At 39.9% G+C, this 18,032-nt stretch overlaps 1 protein-coding gene across 1 annotated transcript in view; it reads right to left on the bottom strand.

Moving 5' to 3' along the window:
- The window catches only part of LOC140458518 (fibrillin-1-like), a 574,711-nt gene that overhangs the window by 225,321 nt on the left and 331,358 nt on the right, over positions 1 to 18,032 (bottom strand). Inside the window, exons 20-21 of the mRNA XM_072553247.1 lie at positions 17,223 to 17,342; positions 14,655 to 14,792 (exon numbers count right to left, since the gene is read on the bottom strand). Coding sequence (XP_072409348.1) covers positions 14,655 to 14,792; positions 17,223 to 17,342 — 258 coding nt within the window. The remainder of the gene's footprint in view (positions 1 to 14,654; positions 14,793 to 17,222; positions 17,343 to 18,032) is intronic.

Genomic DNA, 18,032 nt, shown 5'->3' on the forward strand with positions numbered 1-18,032 from the left:
GGGGATTTATCCACTTTTATGCATTTCAAGACATCCAGCTACTCCTCCTCTCTAATATGGCCATTTTATTTCAAGATGTCACCAACTATTTCCCCATATTCGTATCTTTCCTGTTCTTCTCCACAGGAAACACTGATGCAAAACACTCATTTAGTATCTCTTCCATCTCCTGTGGCTCCACACATAGGCTACCTTTCTGATTTTTGAGAGGCCCTATTTTCTCCCCAGTTACCCTTTTGTCCTTAATGTATTTATTAAAATCCTTTTGATTCTCCTCAACGCTATATGCCTAAGCTATCCCATGTCCCCTTTGGGGATGTGACTGAGATGAATAAAATTGAGGGGCATAGTTAGGGTGGACAGGAAGAAATATTGCCCCTTAAAGGTGGGATCAATGACCCAGTGGGCATAGATTTATTACAAGGGGGAGAAGGTTTAGAGGAGAAGAGAGGAAAATCTTTTCACCTTACTTCAGAGGGTGGGGGGAATCTGGAACTCACCATCTCTAAGGATGATAGAGGCAGAAACCCTCATAATATTTATGAAGTACTTAGATATGCACTTACGATGCCAAGATATACAAGGTGAAGTGTTAGAAAATGGGATGAGAATAGTTAGATGGCTGCTTTTTGCCAGCTCGGATGTGATGTGTTGAAGGGCCTTTTCTTGTACTGTAAACCTCTATGACTCTATAACAGCTTAAACTTAATTTATTCTGCTGTTGCGCTACAGTTAAGAATAGAAATTGAAAATAACATGCTATTCACTTGTATTACCATACAAGAAGTTAAAAACCTGAATGAAGATGCAGCTAATAGTTTTACCGTTTTACTTTGTCAACCCAAATGTTTATTCAATTTTTCATGCAGATCATGTTGACTAATTAGTAAATGAATTTGCATAGAGTTACATACTGGTGAAAAGACATTTTGTTAATATATCTAGGAGGATCAATGGAAGAATCTCCATTCTTGTATGTAATTTTAATACAGAAAAACGTTTCTGCTTACTTTTGTGTCCAAGCACTAGTATGTAGAGAAATGGACAAGGCAACATAACTAAAGCAGGGATTCAAATACTGGATTTTAAATGTCTTTAATCTCCCTCTTCCCCACCACCCTGAAATAAACAAAAACGATCAACATTTTATGATGAGTTAATTCCCACCATTAGTTCAAAAAACCAGATAAGATTATACATATTTGTGTGAATTTTCTTTCCCATAGGCATTTTAATTCAGTGGATAATTTCTTCTATCAAGATATCATAGCCATTTTGACCCATTACCTTATTTTTCATATTTGTTTCTGTTCTACCTTCAACAATTTAATTCTCTGCATTAAATCATTTTTCTGACATGTTTCTGATTCCACAAGGTGAGGTCTACAGATTGCGCTGCATATTTTCAATAACTTCTTCACAATTTAGAGCAATGTAGTAATACATTTCCTGCTTTTCCCCATGTTGTGCCATTTTTTGATATCCCATCCCCACTCTGAAGATTTTGACTCTTTGCTCAGGTACTGGCGTTGGGCATATACTGTCCTCCATCTCTAGTAGTCATTTGTCCTTTCCATGTCATGTTTCTATCAAATTCGGATGATTGGATATTTTTCAGAACTAAAACCACTCACTGGGTAAAGATGTTTCTCCTGAAGCCCACACATAATGTATAAACTATTATCTGGTAGATGAGATGACATTACTTGACTATAAGGGGAGGTGATGGCCTAGTGATACAATAACTAGATTATTAATCCAGAAACCCAGGTGACATTCTGAGGACCTAGTTTGATTCCTGTCAAGGTAGCTGGTAGAATTTGAATTCAATAAAAGTCTGGACCTAAGTGTCTAATGATGACCATGAAATTACTGTTGATTTCAGGGAAAAAAATCATTTTCTGCACTTCCCTTTAGGGAAGGAAATGTGCCATCCTTACTTGGTCTGGCCTACTTATGACTCCACACCCACAGCAATGTGGTTGACTCTTAACTGCCTTCTGGGAAATTAGGGATGGATAATAAATACTGGCATAACCAGTGACACCCATCTCCCTTTAATAAATTAAGATAAATCCTTACAAGACCCATTGTTTCCTTGACAATTAGATACCAAGTTTGAATTGAATAATGAAGTGATTGTATTATACCTGGTTGCTTTTAGTCTTGGTCTCCCCCACAAATAGAACAAAGTCCTTATTGAATTTAGCAAATAAATTTCATCAAACTTGAATCCTTCAAACAAATGACAATCTATATTATACTTTTCAGTTTATGGTACAATTCAAGCCTACGCATGAAGTCTTCGCTAATGTATTATTTCTGTCACCTGACTTTCTGCTTAAACATAGGTTTCTCAAGTCTGTGGCATCAATAACATAGAACATGGAATAGTACAGCACAGGAACAGGCCCTTCGGCCCCTCATTTCCACGCCAACCATGATGCCATTCGAAACTAATCTCATCTACCTGCACATGGTCCATATGTCTCAATTCCTTGCTTGTCTATACATAGAACATAGAACATAGAACATAGAACAATACAGCACAGAACAGGCCCTTCGGCCCACGATGTTGTGCCGAACTTCTATCCTAGATTAAGCACCCATCCATGTACCTATCCAAATGCCGCTTAAAGGTCGCCAATGAATCTGACTCTACCACTCCCACGGGCAGCGCATTCCATGCCCCCACCACTCTCTGGGTGAAGAACCCACCCCTGACATCTCCCCTATACCTTCCACCCTTCACCTTAAATTTATGTCCCCTTGTAACACTCTGTTGTACCCGGGGAAAAAGTTTCTGACTGTCTACTCTATCTATTCCTCTGATCATCTTATAAACCTCTATCAAGTCACCCCTCATCCTTCGCCGTTCCAACGAGAAAAGGCCGAGAACTCTCAACCTATCCTCGTACGACCTACTCTCCATTCCAGGCAACATCCTGGTAAATCTTCTCTGCACCCTCTCCAAAGCTTCCACATCTTTCCTAAAGTGAGGCGACCAGAACTGCACACAGTACTCCAAATGTGGCCTAACCAAAGTCCTGTACAGCTGCAACATCACCTCACGACTCTTGAATTCAATCCCTCTGCTAATGAACGATAATACTCCATAGGCCTTCTTACAAACTCTATCCACCTGAGTGGCAACCTTCAAAGATCTATGTACATAGACCCCAAGATCCCTCTGTTCCTCCACCTGACCAAGAACCCTACCATTAACCCTGTATTCCGCATTCTTATTTGTTCTTCCAAAATGGACAACTTCACACTTGGCAGGGTTGAACTCCATCTGCCACTCCTCAGCCCAGCTCTGCATCATATCTAAGTCCCTCTGCAGCCGACAACAGCCCTCCTCACTGTCCACAACTCCACCTATCTTTGTATCATCTGCAAATTTACTGACCCACCCTTCGACTCCCTCATCTAAGTCATTAATAAAAATTACAAACAGCAGAGGACCCAGAACTGATCCCTGCGGAACTCCACTTGTAACTGGACTCCATGCTGAATATTTACCATCTACTACCACTCTCTGACTTCGACCGGTTAGCCAGTTTTCTATCCAATTGGCCAAATTTCCCTCTATCCCATGCCTCCTGACTTTCCGCATAAGCCTACCATGGGGAACCTTATCAAATGCCTTACTAAAATCCATGTACACTACATCCACTGCTCTACCTTCATCCACATGCTTGGTCACCTCCTCGAAGAATTCAATAAGACTTGTAAGGCAAGACCTACCCTTCACAAATCCGTGCTGGCTGTCCCTAATCAAGCAGTGCCGTTCCAGATACTCGTAAATCCTATCCCTCAGTACCCTTTCCATTACTTTGCCTACCACAGAAGTAAGACTAACTGGCCTGTAATTCCCGGGGTTATCCCTATTCCCTTTTTTGAACAGGGGCACAACATTCGCTACTCTCCAGTCCCCTGGTACCACCCCCGTTGCCAGTGAAGACGAGAAGATCATTGCCAACGGTACTGCAATTTCCTCTCTTGCTTCCCACATAATCCTAGGATATATCCCGTCAGGCCCGGGGGACTTGTCTATCCTCAAGTTGTTCAAAATGTCCAACACATCTTCCTTCCTAACAGATATCTCTTCTAGCTTATCAGTCCGTTTCACACTCTCCTCTTCAACAATACAGTCCCTCTCGTTCGTAAATACTGAAGAGAAGTACTTGTTCAAGACCTCTCCTATCTCTTCCGACTCAATACACAGTCTCCCACCACTGTCCTTGATCGGACCTACCCTCGTTCTCGTCATTCTCAGGTTTCTCACATACGCATAGAATGCCTTGGGGTTATCCTTGATCATCTAAAACATCACTTTGCATCTCCTTCCACCACCTCCCCTATACAGCATTCCAGGCACCTACCACCCTCTGCATAAAAAACTTGTCTCGTACAATGTATTCAAGAGGCAGCTAGATATGGCAGTGGGGGCGAATGGAATCAAAGGTCATGGGGAGAAAACAGATTAGGCTATTGAGTTGGACAATCAGCCATCAGCGTGATGAATGGTGGAGCAGGTTCAAAGGGCTGAATAGTCTCCTCCTGCTCCTATCTTCTACGTTTCTATCTCCTTTAAACTTTCCTTCTTTCACCTTAAATCTATGCCCCCTAGTAACTGACATTTCCACCCTGGGAAAAAGACTTTGACTGTCCACCCTATCCATGTCTCTGATAATTTTATACACTACTATCAGTTCCTCCCTCAGCCTCTAATGCTCTAGTGAAAACAATCCAAGTTTGTCCAACCTCTGCTGATAGCTCATACACTCCAATCCAGACATTATTCTGATAAATCTCTTTTGCACCCTCTCCAAAGACACTACATCCTTCCTATAGTGTGGTATCAGAACTGCACACAATTCTCCAAATATGGGCGACATAAAGTTTTATACAGCTGCAACATGTTATACTCAGTGCCCCCACAGATGAAAACAAGCATTCTGTACACCTTCTTTACCCATTTGTGCTGCCACTTTCATGGAGGTTTGGAGTCTGTGTATCAATTTTCCTAAAAAGTTCTGCCATTTATTGTATACGTTCCTCTTGCATTTGACCTCCCAAAGTGTATCACCTCACACTTGTCCAAATTAAACACCATCTGCATTTCTCCACCCAACGTTTCAACTCATCTACATCATGCTATATCCTTTGACTACCTTCCTCACTATCCACAACTCCACTATTTTTTTGTCACCTGTGTATTTACTAATCATACCACCTACAATTTAATCCAAATCATTTATATATATTACAAACGTCAGAGATCACAGCTCTGATCCTTGCAGAACATCATTGGACTCCAGTCAGAAAAATATCCCTCCACAGTTACCCTCTGACTTCTATGACTAAGCCATATTTGTATCCAATTTAGCAATTTACCATGGATTAAATACGACTTAATCTTCTGGACAAGTCTATACCGAGGGACCTTGTCAAATGCTTTAGAAAAGTCCATGTCGACACTTCCACTGCAATACCTCATCAGTCATTTCCTCAAAAAACCAATTCAAATTTGAGATAAGACCTCCTGAGACAAAGCTATGCTGACTATCCTAAGTAAATCCATTATTTTCCAAATGTGAATAAATCTTGTTCCTCAGGATCTTCTACAATAATTTTTCTACCACAGATGTAAGGCTCATCGCCCTATAATTTCCTGGATTATCCCTGTTGCACTTAAACAAAAGATCAACACTGGCTATTCTGCAGTCTTCTAGGATCTCACCTGTGGCTATAGAGGATACAAAGATCTCTGTCAAAGCCCCAGCAATCTCCTTTCTTGTCTCCCTCAGTATCCTGGGATAGGTCTCATCAGGTCTGCAGAATTATCTAGCTTAATGTTTTTCAAGGTGCCCAACACTTCCTCCTTAATATTGACATGCCCTAGAAATCAACATACCCCTCCCTAATCGTACCATCATCATGTCTTTCTCTTTGGTGAAGTACTCATTAAGGACCTTATCCACTTCCCCTCGCTCTACTCATAAATTCCCTTCTTTGCCCTCAAGTCGGCCTACCCTTTCCCTAGCTACCTCTTGCTCCTAATATATACATATGACTGCATTGGGATTCTCCTTAATCATACTTGCCAAGGATATTTCACGGCCTTTTTTAGCTCTCCTAGTTCCTTGCTCAAATTTTTTCCTGCTTCCTTTATATTCCTCAAAGGCCTTGTCTGATTTTAGTTTCCTAAACCTTACATATGCCTTTTTCTTTTTGACTAAACTCTTTCAATATCGCGTTATGCAGGGTTCCGAATTTTGCCATTCTTATATTTTATCCTCACAGGAACAGCAACTGGAGGGCTTAGGTTTAAGGTGAGAGGGGAAAGATACAAAAAGATCCAGAGGGGCAATTTTTCACACAGAGGATGGTGAGCATCTGGAACAGGCTGCCAGAGGTACTGCTGGAAGCAAGTATAATTTTATCATTTAAGAAACATTTGGAGAGATACCAAGATGGGGTAGATATGGAGGGATATAGTACAAATGCAGGAAAACGGGGCAAGTTTAATTGTGAAAATTGGGTGGCATGGGCAAGTTAGGCTGAAAGGCCTGTTTCCATGATGTAGACCTCTAAGACTATGACTCTACGACTTGACAAGACAGATTGCAGACCGATATTATTTTCCTCTTGTGAATCCAGGACCAGAGGGCATAATCCCAGAATAAGGGACAGCCTACTTAAAACGAAAATAAGGAGGAATTTCTTCTCTCAAAGGTAATGCATTTGTGGAATTCTTTATCTCAAAGGGCTGTTGAGGCTGGGTTGTTAAGTATATTCAGAGTTGAGATACACAAATTTTTAATCAGAAAGGGACTCAAAGATCTTGGGAAAAGTGAGGAATATGGAGTTGAGAATTATCAGATAAATCATGATCTCACTGATGATGAAGCAGAGTTGACAGGCTGAATGGCCTCCTTCTGCTCCCATGTCTTATGGCCTTGAAACTATTCAATGTCACCTTTTAGTGACATGAGCTAATTTTGTTCTATGTTCCCTCTATTTTAGCCTGCAGTAAAAATTATAATCAATAGCGAGACTACCATGTGAAGCTTTTCTTGGACAATTAGAAGCATGATAGCTTAACAATTGTAGCATGATGGTTGTAAGTTTGCCAAATTGAAATTGTATGGTTAAACATCCAGAAAATGTCCAGTTTGATTACATGAAATAAATTCAGTATTTAAATCAGGATGACATTGTTGCATCTGTACAAGTTTCAAGACAGTCACTGCTTGTACTACAGCTTACTTCAAACTATAAAACAATTGTGTTTTTTCATGAATATCTTATTTGAATCATTCAAGAAGCTGTAATTACAGAAAACTAAAATATTTGCTCAGATTCATAAATATAACAATCTTTTTAAAAATTCTAAATGCTAAAAATACCAACATGTCATTTGACAACTGAATTGAATACAATGTGCACGTGCCGGAAACAAATGATTAGATTCCCTACAGTATGGAAACAGGCTTTTTGGCCCAACAAGTCCACACCAACCCTCTGAAGAGTAGCCCATCCAGACCCATTCCCCTACCTACATTTACCCCTGACTAATGCACCTAACACTATGGGCAATTTAGCGTGGCCACACAGATGCGGGGAGAATGTGCAAACTCCACACAGTCACCCAAGGTGGGAATTGAACCTGAGTTCCTGGTGCTGTGAGGCAGCAGTGCTAACCACTGAGCCATCATGCTGCCCCGATACTGAAATGTACTCAGTTTCAGAGATTCACTTCATTTAAAAGCTATTTTTGTAAATGTGGCATTTTTCAGCTCTCCCAACAATAAGTATTGCCCCAAGGGACAATTTCAATCTGAAAGATTGGCATCAGCATATTCGGTTTAGCAAACAACAAGCATTCTGGGATTGGTTATAGAAGCACACCCTATAATTTCTATCCATTTCATCCACAACATGGAAATTACCTTCAAAGGAGAAAGCAGATCAGTGTAAACGGGGCAAAAAGACCATAACTGTTATCCAGCAATAGATCAGCAAGGAAAGTGATTTCAACAATATGACAAGTAGGTAAGGTTTCCTAACTCTCGCTTATCATTTGGGTCAGCAATTGTCTAATTGTTTGTGGCTGAAAATGTTAATGAAGCAAATGCAAGCTATATTTTTAACGAGCCTAATAACTTTATCTAGTTCCTTTCCCTTATTTCATTATATGACAAAGTAATTTCTGACAGCAGGTTCAAGAATCTAATGTACAAAATTATGAAGTGCAAGTAGTAGTAGTCCATTCAATCTTGCTTTACCATTTAATAAGATTTGGATTTATCTGTTTCTCTTTTGAATTCTGCATTCCCATTCACCCCTAATATTCCCTTGCCTAACAATAATCAAACTCTCCCTTAAAAGGATAAGGGAAAAGGTTGAGATTCTGACAGGAGAATGTATAAAGTTAGGCAGGAATTTAAAAAAAGGTCCTTGCAGGTAGTAATATCTGGATTACTCCTGGTGCTACAAGCTAGTGAGGGCAGGAAGAGGGAGATAGAGCAGATGAATGCATGGCTGAGGCACTGGCGCAGGAGAGAAGGTTCACATCTCTGCATACTTGGAATCTCTTCTGGGTAGAAGTGACCTGTACAAAAAGGACGGATTGCACCTGAATTGGAAAGGGACTAATATACTTGCTAGAGCTGCTCAGGACGATTTAAATTAATAAGGTGGGGGCGCTGGGATCCAGGGAAATAGTGAAGAAAGAGATCAATCTGAGACTGGTACAGTTGGGAAAAGGAGTGAGTCAAACAGTCAAGACATGCAGGAACAAAGCAGAGAACAAGGTAGAACTGATAAATTAAACTGCATTTATTTCAATGCAAGAAGTCTAACAGGGTAGGCAGATGAACTCAGGGCATAGTTGGGAATATTGGACTGGGCTATCATAGCAATTACAGAGACATGGCTCAGGGATGGACACCACTGGCAGTTTAATGTTCCACAGTACAAATGCTATAGGAATGACAGAAAGAGGGGCAATAGAGGAGGAGTGGCGTTTTGATAAGGGATAGCATTACAGCTGTACTGTGGGAGGATATCCCTGGGAATACATCAGGGAAGTTATTTGGGTGGATCTGAGAAATAAGAAAGGGATGATCACCTTATTGGGATTGTATTATAGACCCCGTAATAGTCAGCGGGAAATTGAGAAATAAATTCGTAAGGAGATTTCAGTTATCTGTAAGAATAATAGGGTGGTTATGGTAGGGGATTTTAACTTCCCAAATATAGATTGGGACTGCCATAGTGTGAAGAGTTTAGATGGAGAGGAACTTGTTAGGTATGTGCAAGAAAATTTTCTGATTCAGTATGTGGATGTACCTATGAGAGAAGGTGCAAAACTTGACCTACTCTTGGGAATTATGGTACGGCAGGTGACTGAGGTGTCAATGGGGGAGCACTTTGGGGCCAGCGACCATAATTCTATTAGTTCTAAAATAGTGATGGAAAAGGGTAGACCAGATCTAAAAATTGAAATTCTAAATTGGTGGAAAGCCAATTTTGAAGGTATTAGGCAAGTACTTTCAAAACTGATTGGGGGTAGATGTTTGGATGGCTGGAAAATGGGAAGGCTTCAAAAATAAGATAATGAGATTCCAGAGACAGTATAGTCATGCTTGGATGAAAGGAGAGACTGGTAGGCGTAAGGAATGCTGAATGACTAGAGAAATTGAGGTTTTGGTTAAGAAAAAGAAGGAAGCATATGTCAAGTATAGACAGCAGAGATGGCATGAATCCTGAGAAGAGTATAAAGGCAGTAGGAGTATACGTAAGAGGGAAATCAGGAGGGCAGAAAGGGGACATGAGACACCTTTGCAAATAGGGTTAAGGAGAATTCAAAGGGATTTTATAAATACATTAAAGACAAGAGGCCCCCATGAGGGATAGAAGAGGCCCCCCTCAAAGAGTAGCAAGGCAGCCTATGCACGGTGCCACAGGAGATGGAGGACGTACTAAATGTGTATTTTGCATCAGTGTCTACTGTGTAGAAGGACATGGGAGATATAGAATGCTGGGAAATACAGAACCACCTCAATTATCCAAATGCGATGGGCAGGGAGTATTTCGTTTGGATAACTGATTGTTCAGATAGTGGATAATGTTTTTATGGGAACTTGAGATCTTGTTTGGATGATCTCAAATTCAGATAATTGATGTTCGGATAATTGAGGTTGTTATGTAGCTGTGACATCTTCAAAAGTGTCCGTATTACAGAGGAGGTGGTGCTGGAAGTCTTCAAATGCATAAACGTGGATAAATTCCCAGGACCTGATCAGGTGTACCTTAGAACTCTGTGGGAACCTAGTGAAGTGATTGCTGAGCCTTTGCAAAGTTTTTGTATCATCAATAGTCACAGGTGACGTTCCGAAATTCTGGAGGTTGGCTAACGTGGTGCCACTGTTTAAGAAAGGTGGTAAGGAAAAGCCAGGGAACTATAGATCAGTGAGCCTGACATCGGCGGTGGGCAATTGTTGGAGGGAATCCTGAGGGGCAGGATGTACATGTATTTGGAAAGGCAAAGACTGATTCGGGATAGTCAACATGGATTTATGCGTGGGAAATCATGTCTCACAAACTTGATTGAGTTTTTTAAAGAAGTAACGAAGAGGATTGATGAGGGCGGAGTGGTAGATGTGATCTATATGAACTCCAGTAAGGTGTTCAACAAGGTTCCCCATGGGAGACTGGTTGGGAAGGTTAGATCTCATGGAATACAGGGAGAACTAGCCATTTGGATACAAAACCGGTTGTAAGGTAGAAGACAGAGGGTGGTGGTTGTTCAGACTGGAGGCCTGTGACCAGTGGTGTGTCACAAGAGTTGGTGCTGTGTCTACTGCTTTTCATTCTTTATAAAAATGATTTGGATGTGAACGTGGGAGGTATAGTTAGTAAGTTTGCAGATGACACTGAAATTGGAGGTGCAGTAGACAGTGAAGAAGGTTACCTCAGAGTACAACAGGATCTTGATCAGATGGGTCAATGGGCTAAGGAATGGCAGATGGAGTTTAATTTAGATAAATATGAGGTGTTGCATTTTGGAAAAGCCAACCTGAGCAGGACTTATACACTTAATGGTAAGGTCCTAGGGAGCGTTGCTGAACAAAGAGACCTTAGAATGCAGTTTCATAAACTCCTTGAAAGTGGAATCACAGGTAGATAGGATAGTGAAGAAGGCGTTTGGTATGTTTTCCTTTATTGGTCAGAGTATTGAGTACAGGAGTTGGGAGGTCATGTTGCGGCTGTACAGGAAGTTGTTTAGGCAACTTTTGGAATATTGTGTGCAGTTCTGGTCTCCTTCCTATTGGAAGGATATTGTGAAACTTGAAAGGGCGCAGAAAAGATGTTCAAGGATGTTGCCAGGGGTGAAGGATTTGAGCTACAGGGAGAGGATGAATAGCCGGGGCTGGTTTTCCCTGGAGGGTCAGAGGCTGAGGAGTGATCTTAAAGGGGTTTATAAATTCAAGAGGGGCATGGATAGGGTAAATAGACAAAGTCTGTTTCCTGGGATGGGAGATTCAAGAACTAGACAGTATAGGTTTAGGATTTAGGGTGAGAGGGGAGGGATTTATAAAGGACCTAAGGGGCAATTTCTTCACGCAAAGGGTGGTGCATGTATGGAATGAACTGCCAGAGGAAATAGTGGAGGCTAGTTCAATTACAGCATTTACAGAGGGATCTTAATTATCCGAATATCGATTATCTGAATTTCGGATTATCTGAAGAACATTTCAAGGTCCCACGAAAATGTTACATCAAAGATGCAAGTGTATTTGATTTACCTGTACTGAAGAACATGTGAAAACACTGGCAAAAACAAAGAAACACAAGCAGCTCAAGCATCAGCGACTGGATTTTTTTAGGTAAGGGTTGTTACACAGCCCTTTGCAAAAGTAAGCTTTTTACATTATTCCAGTCACTTCACTGGGCCAATCATGAAAAGAATGGCCAAGAATGCAAATGTACACACGAGGCAGTGCTTTTGTCTTTATATCATGCAACTGAGTTCCCGGAAACTGACAAATGCTCTTGTGATCGTGGAAGCTGTTAAGACCTCGTTTAATACTGTCTGCACTGCTCCTTCCCAATGCTAACAAGTGCTGCATTTTTAAAGTTTTCTTGTGTTATTATTGCTTTATTTTATTCATCATGTGAAATCTGTGTCCTATACATTAAAATTATAGATTTAAACAAATTTTCCAGTACAGCAGAGTTTTAGATCAGTATGGCTTCCCCTGTTTAAGGTAAAACTGATTATTTGAATAATCAATCATCTGAACGAAACAGTGCCCACCCATCTCATTTGCATAATCAAGTTTCCTCTGTAAAAGGCATCTGGATGGGTAAATGAGTAGAAAGGGTTTGGGGGAATATGGGTCAAGTGCTGGTAAATGGGACTAGATTAGGTTAGGATATCTGGTTGGCATGGACGAGTTTGAGCAAAGGATCTGTTTCCGTGCTATACATCCGTAAAACTCTATGATTATTGATCCTCTCCAGCACTTTCTTAGACAGCTTAAACATCACACAACTGCCAGAAAAAAAAATCCTCATCTCAATTAGAAAAGGGCAATACTTACTTTTAAAACAGTGTCTCCTAATTCTGGACTCACCCATGAGGAAACAGCCTTTCCATGTCAATTTTATCAAGACCTTCCAGGATCTTTCACACCTAAATTAAGTCACCCCTCACTCTTCTAAACTCCAGTGGAAACAAGACCACACTTTCAAACTACCTCAAAACAAACCACTCATTCCAGGTATCAAATTAGTACCCTCCTCTGAACTGTCTCGATTGCTTTGCATCCTTCTTTAATTAAGGAGGCCAAAACGTCACGCAGTTGTTGAGATGTGGTTTCAACCAGAACATTACAGCACAGGAACATGCCCTCAGTCGACCAAGATTGCACCAATACACGATGCCTTTCTGAACTAAAAACCTTTTGCCTCTATACCCTGCCTATTCATATATCTGTCGAGACATTATTTAAACATCGCTATTGTATCCTCCTCCACCACCTCTTCTGGCAGGCATACATGGCACTTATCATACTCTGTGTAAAAAAACTTGCCTCTCACATCTCCTTGAAACTCACCGCTTTTACCATAAACCTAAGTACCCAAGTAACTAACATTTATACCTTGGGAAAATGACTCTGACCATCCATTCTATCAATGCCTTCTCAATTTGTAATCTATCAGATCATCCCTGCACCCTTCAACGTTCAAGTAAAGACAAACCAAATTTCTAAAAGTTTTCCTCATAGCTAACACCCTGTCAACCACTTCTGTACGTTCTCCAAAGCCTCCCTATCCTTCTGCAAGTGTGGCATCTAGAAATATACACAATATTCAAAATTTTGCGTAACTAAAGTTCTATAAAGCTGCAACCTGACTTGCCAATATTTGTACGCTATGCCTCAACCAATGAAGGCAAACATTTCATCTGCGTTCTTGTTCACCTTATTCTCGTACGTCACCACTTTGAGGGAACGTGAATTGGCTACTAAAACTGCTGCCATTTACTGTATTCTTCCCTCCTGTTGTAGGTCTTTCAAAATGCATCACTTTGCATTTGTGATTAAACTCAATCTGCCATTTCTTCACCCAAGTCTCTAGCATATCTATATCTTTCTGTATTCTCTGGCAGTCCTCCTAACTATCTGCAGCTCCCTCAGTCTTTGTGTTTTCCACAAACTCAGCAGGTGACTAAGATTCTCATCCAAATCACGTATATGTATTACCAACAACAGGGCTCCAAGCACTGATCTGTGTGGAACACCATTAGTCACAGATCTCCAGTCAGAAAAAAACACACTGTCTGTTGTAGTGGCACACCTTTTGAAAGTCATGCAATAGAACACCTAGATCCCTCTAAAACTTGGAATTCTGCAGTCTTTCTGCATTTAAGAAGTACTCTACTTTTCCATTCTTCCCACCAAAGTGAACAACTTCACATTTTCTCACATTATACTCCATCTGCCAAATTTTGTCCACTCACTCAACCTATCTAAATTTTATTGTAACCTCATAACTTCTGGACAACACACCATCCTACCTCTTTTGGTGTTGTCTGCCAAAATTGTGACCAGAATTTGCTCTTTTCATCTAATTCACAGATTGCAATTTTAAAACATTGAGACTCCAGCACAGGACTCCCACTCATATCATCCTGCCAATCAGACAAGGACTTATTTATGCATACTCTTATGTTTTTAGCCAATTTCTATCCATGCTCATATGCTATGCCATACACTACAAACTTTCTTTTTGTGCAATATCTTTGACGTGGTACTGTATCAAATGCCTTCTGCAAATCCAAGCACAGATCAATATGCATGTACCTTATTTATTGCTTCATTGATCTTATTAATTTTCTTCCATTTCTATGTGAAGTGTAACTTGTCTGCTCACTATCTTCCCCTGACTTGCTGGCTAGTACTCGGGTTAAAATTAATTAACTATATTTTAACAATGTTTGTGACAGCATACAGTATATATTCTCAAAAAGAAAGTTTAAAATTTTAGTAGTGGCATTATTAACAAACAAGTGAGTTAAGTAAACTCGGTGCAAAGTAAGCTGTTTTAATACGGTGGCATCTAATAGCAATGATTACCTATTTTACAAGGAATACATGGACTTCCCCATGCAGCACCCAATGTTGAGCAGCATTCTGATTTCAGTGTGGCACCATTGATGTTTATTTCGCATTGTCCACCAATGTGTTGCAACCAGCATGTACCCTTAACTGTTTCTGTAAGAAAAATAAACATACTCTAGATGAAAACACTGCTTGGCAGAATTTGTTTCTAGTTAGTAGAATAATCTTAAATTCCCTGAATTTAAAAAAAAAGTACATTAATAGAAAAAATAGCAGGCATGTCAACTGTCTTACACTTGTACGCATGAACTAACACTATTGAATTACAATAAACATAGTTTCATATATTCCAAGTTCAAAACCTGCTTTTCTTTGTTTAGAATAGGTAAAGAATCAGTGTAAAGACTGTAAGCCTTTTGAATGAACCACAGTATAGTGTAGCACTAGCTTTACGGCATAGAAGGGATTTTCATTATTTTATATATTCCTAGATGATAAGTCAAAAGGGTCACCTCAAATACAGTATTTCATGCACTGTGGGACTACAGCCGAGTGAGAAGAAGCCTGATGAGTTACTGACAATACAGTTGGAAATTTGGTTCAAAGTAGAAATTTGATCCAAAGGTGCCTTAAGTGAGGTTTACTGTAAGAAATAAACTCTCCAGAGCAAGAGTTGAGTAGAAGAGAATGAAAGGCATGAATCCAGAAAGGCTGACCTACAGTTAGAGAGTAATATCAGTAAAACCGAAGTGTGGGGAAAGAAGGCAATTGGTAAATAGATTGGTGAATATTTATAGTCTTTAAATTAAAAATAATATTGTTAGATTGTGTTTAGGTTTCCAATGTTTTTCTTCTTTCATAAAAATAATGGCTTAAGTATTAGATTGATACTTAGTTGGTTCACACCAACTTTGAAATGTATCATTGTCCCAAGAGAATCCTGAAATACTGGCAGCATGGTGGCTCAGCGGTCAGCACTGCTGCCTCACAGAGCCAGGGACCTGGGTTCAATTCCAGCCTCGGGTGACTGCTTGTGTGGAGTTTGCACATACTCTGTGACTGTGTGGGTTTTCTTAGGGTGCTCTGGCTTCCTCCGACAGTCCAAAGATGTGCAGGTTAGGTGGACTGGCCATGTTAAATTGTCCCATAGTGTCCAGGGATGTGTAGCCTAGGTGGTTTAACCATGGGAAATGCAGGGTTATAAGGATAGGGCAGGAAGGAAGAGTCTGGGTGGGATGCTCTTCGGCGAGTCAGTGTGGACTTGTTGGGCCGAATGGCCTGTTTCCACACTGTAGGGATTCTATGAACCTAATAGTATTGGGAACATCTGCATCGCATAGGTTACAATGGTTTAAGAGGCTGGCAACGGCTATTTTGACTTCATCACAGCATATTTCCCATGCTTCTATTACACACTAAGCATGGGAATTTCAGCAGCCAGAAATTCAATTTAAACTTTACGGCTTTTATTAACATTTTTTTCTATTATCACCTCAAAGAAACCAATAAATATATTATTTCAAATTCATTTACACATTGTCAAAATGACATTTCTTGTGCAATAAAAACACCGTATTTGCCAGTTATATTTTTCATCCACAGTAGATTAGTGGCATGTGTTCAGTTTTGAAAGAATACACATAAATGTTTACTTTTGGTAACATCAGTTTTCTGGTGCGGTGCTACCATGGCAATGAATTAGCAAGTGAAACTAAACAACACTCAAGAGAATGAGGAACATAAAAGATAGGATCAGGAGTAGGTCATTTGATCCTTCAAGACGGCTTCGCTATATATAATGATCATAGTTGATCATTGAGCTCAATACCTGGATCCCACCCTCCCATCATATCTCTTGATATCTTCAGCTACAACAGCTATATCTATCTCTTTATTGAAAACACAATATTTTGGCCTCAACCTGACATTTCTGGGATAGTAAGTTGCACAGGCTTACCACCCACTGGGTGAAGACATTTCTTCTCAACTCAGTCTTAAAGGGTTTGCCCCTTACCCTACACAAGACCCCAGGTTTTGGATTGCCACACCATCAAACTAATCTGCCTAGTTCAATTAGAATTCTATAGGTTTCTAGAAGATCCCCTCTCGTTTGTCTGATCTCCAGTGAATATAATCCTAACCAGCTCAATTGTTCTTCATGTCAGTCCTGCCATTCTAGCAACAAAAGCAGAAAAGTCATCAGACCCGAAATGTTAACTCTGATTTTTCTTCACAGATGCTGCCAGACCTGCTGACCTTTTCCAGCCAATTCTGTTTTTCTTTCTGATTTATAGCATCCATAGTTCTTTTGGTTTTTATCTGCCATTCCAGGAAACAAATTGGTAAACCTTTGCTGCACTCCCTCTATCGAAAGAACATCCTTCCTCAGGTAAGGAGACCAAAACTGCATATAATCATTAATTTGTTTTTGATAGGTAGATCCATACTGCTTTTTCTTCCACAAAAAGTAGTTTGTTAGAGCTTCTTTGCACTCAAAACGCAGTTGTTATTTTAATGGTTAAGTGACATGTCGAAATGGGAGAGCCTTTTTCATATGTTTAAAATAAATTTAAATGGACATACCTATGCACCGAGTTCTTGATGTGTCAAGAGTACTTCCTGGAAAACATTGACAAGAATAGCTGCCGGGTACGTTCTTACAATCTCCATTAATGCAAGGATTGGTCTCGCATTCATTTACATCTGGAAATAAAATAGATGCATGTTATCCAGCTGCTGAGCCACAGTGCAGAATCTGCAGATTTTTTTGTCAAACTTGGAGTGAAATTGTATTTTCAAATGTAGTTCTTTGACATTTTAACAGTGATGCTACTTGGCTATGAATATGTTAGTTTATAAATTATATGTGTGCTCAATACTTTGGCATTAGCCCTCAGTTGCATATGCTAGTTTTGCATTCTACTGAGTACAGAAGATTAGGTGTTTAAGGAAATTAAAGAACTTGCTTGGGTACTTAGATCAAAAATATTCCCCCTCCAGAACTAAACAGGAAATTAGAAACTGGCCATTTGTATAAAAGTGTAATTGAAATTTGAAACTTTCCCTCAAAAAGATGTTGAGACATCAACGCTAGCAGAGCCAACGATGTCCTCATCCTATGAATGAATAAAAAAAATTTGTAAAATTGAAAGACAAATATTAATAGTATGTTAGACTATTGTTAGAGTATTGAAGATTATGAAATAAAGGCAGGTAGATTTATCAATCTAGACATTTGCAAGTATTACACTGTTGTCATATCTCCAGATTAAGGCAGGCTAATTTCTTTAGCGAAAATGCAGTCAGTGGAGGAAAGTTCAACAGGTAAAACACTTTAGGCTACTTAGAAGATAAGTGTCCTTGGCGTTGAGAGGGCAGTATATCAGCTAACTA

The sequence above is a fragment of the Chiloscyllium punctatum genome, chromosome 33 (assembly GCF_047496795.1).
Source record: "Chiloscyllium punctatum isolate Juve2018m chromosome 33, sChiPun1.3, whole genome shotgun sequence".
Taxonomy (NCBI): domain Eukaryota; kingdom Metazoa; phylum Chordata; class Chondrichthyes; order Orectolobiformes; family Hemiscylliidae; genus Chiloscyllium; species Chiloscyllium punctatum.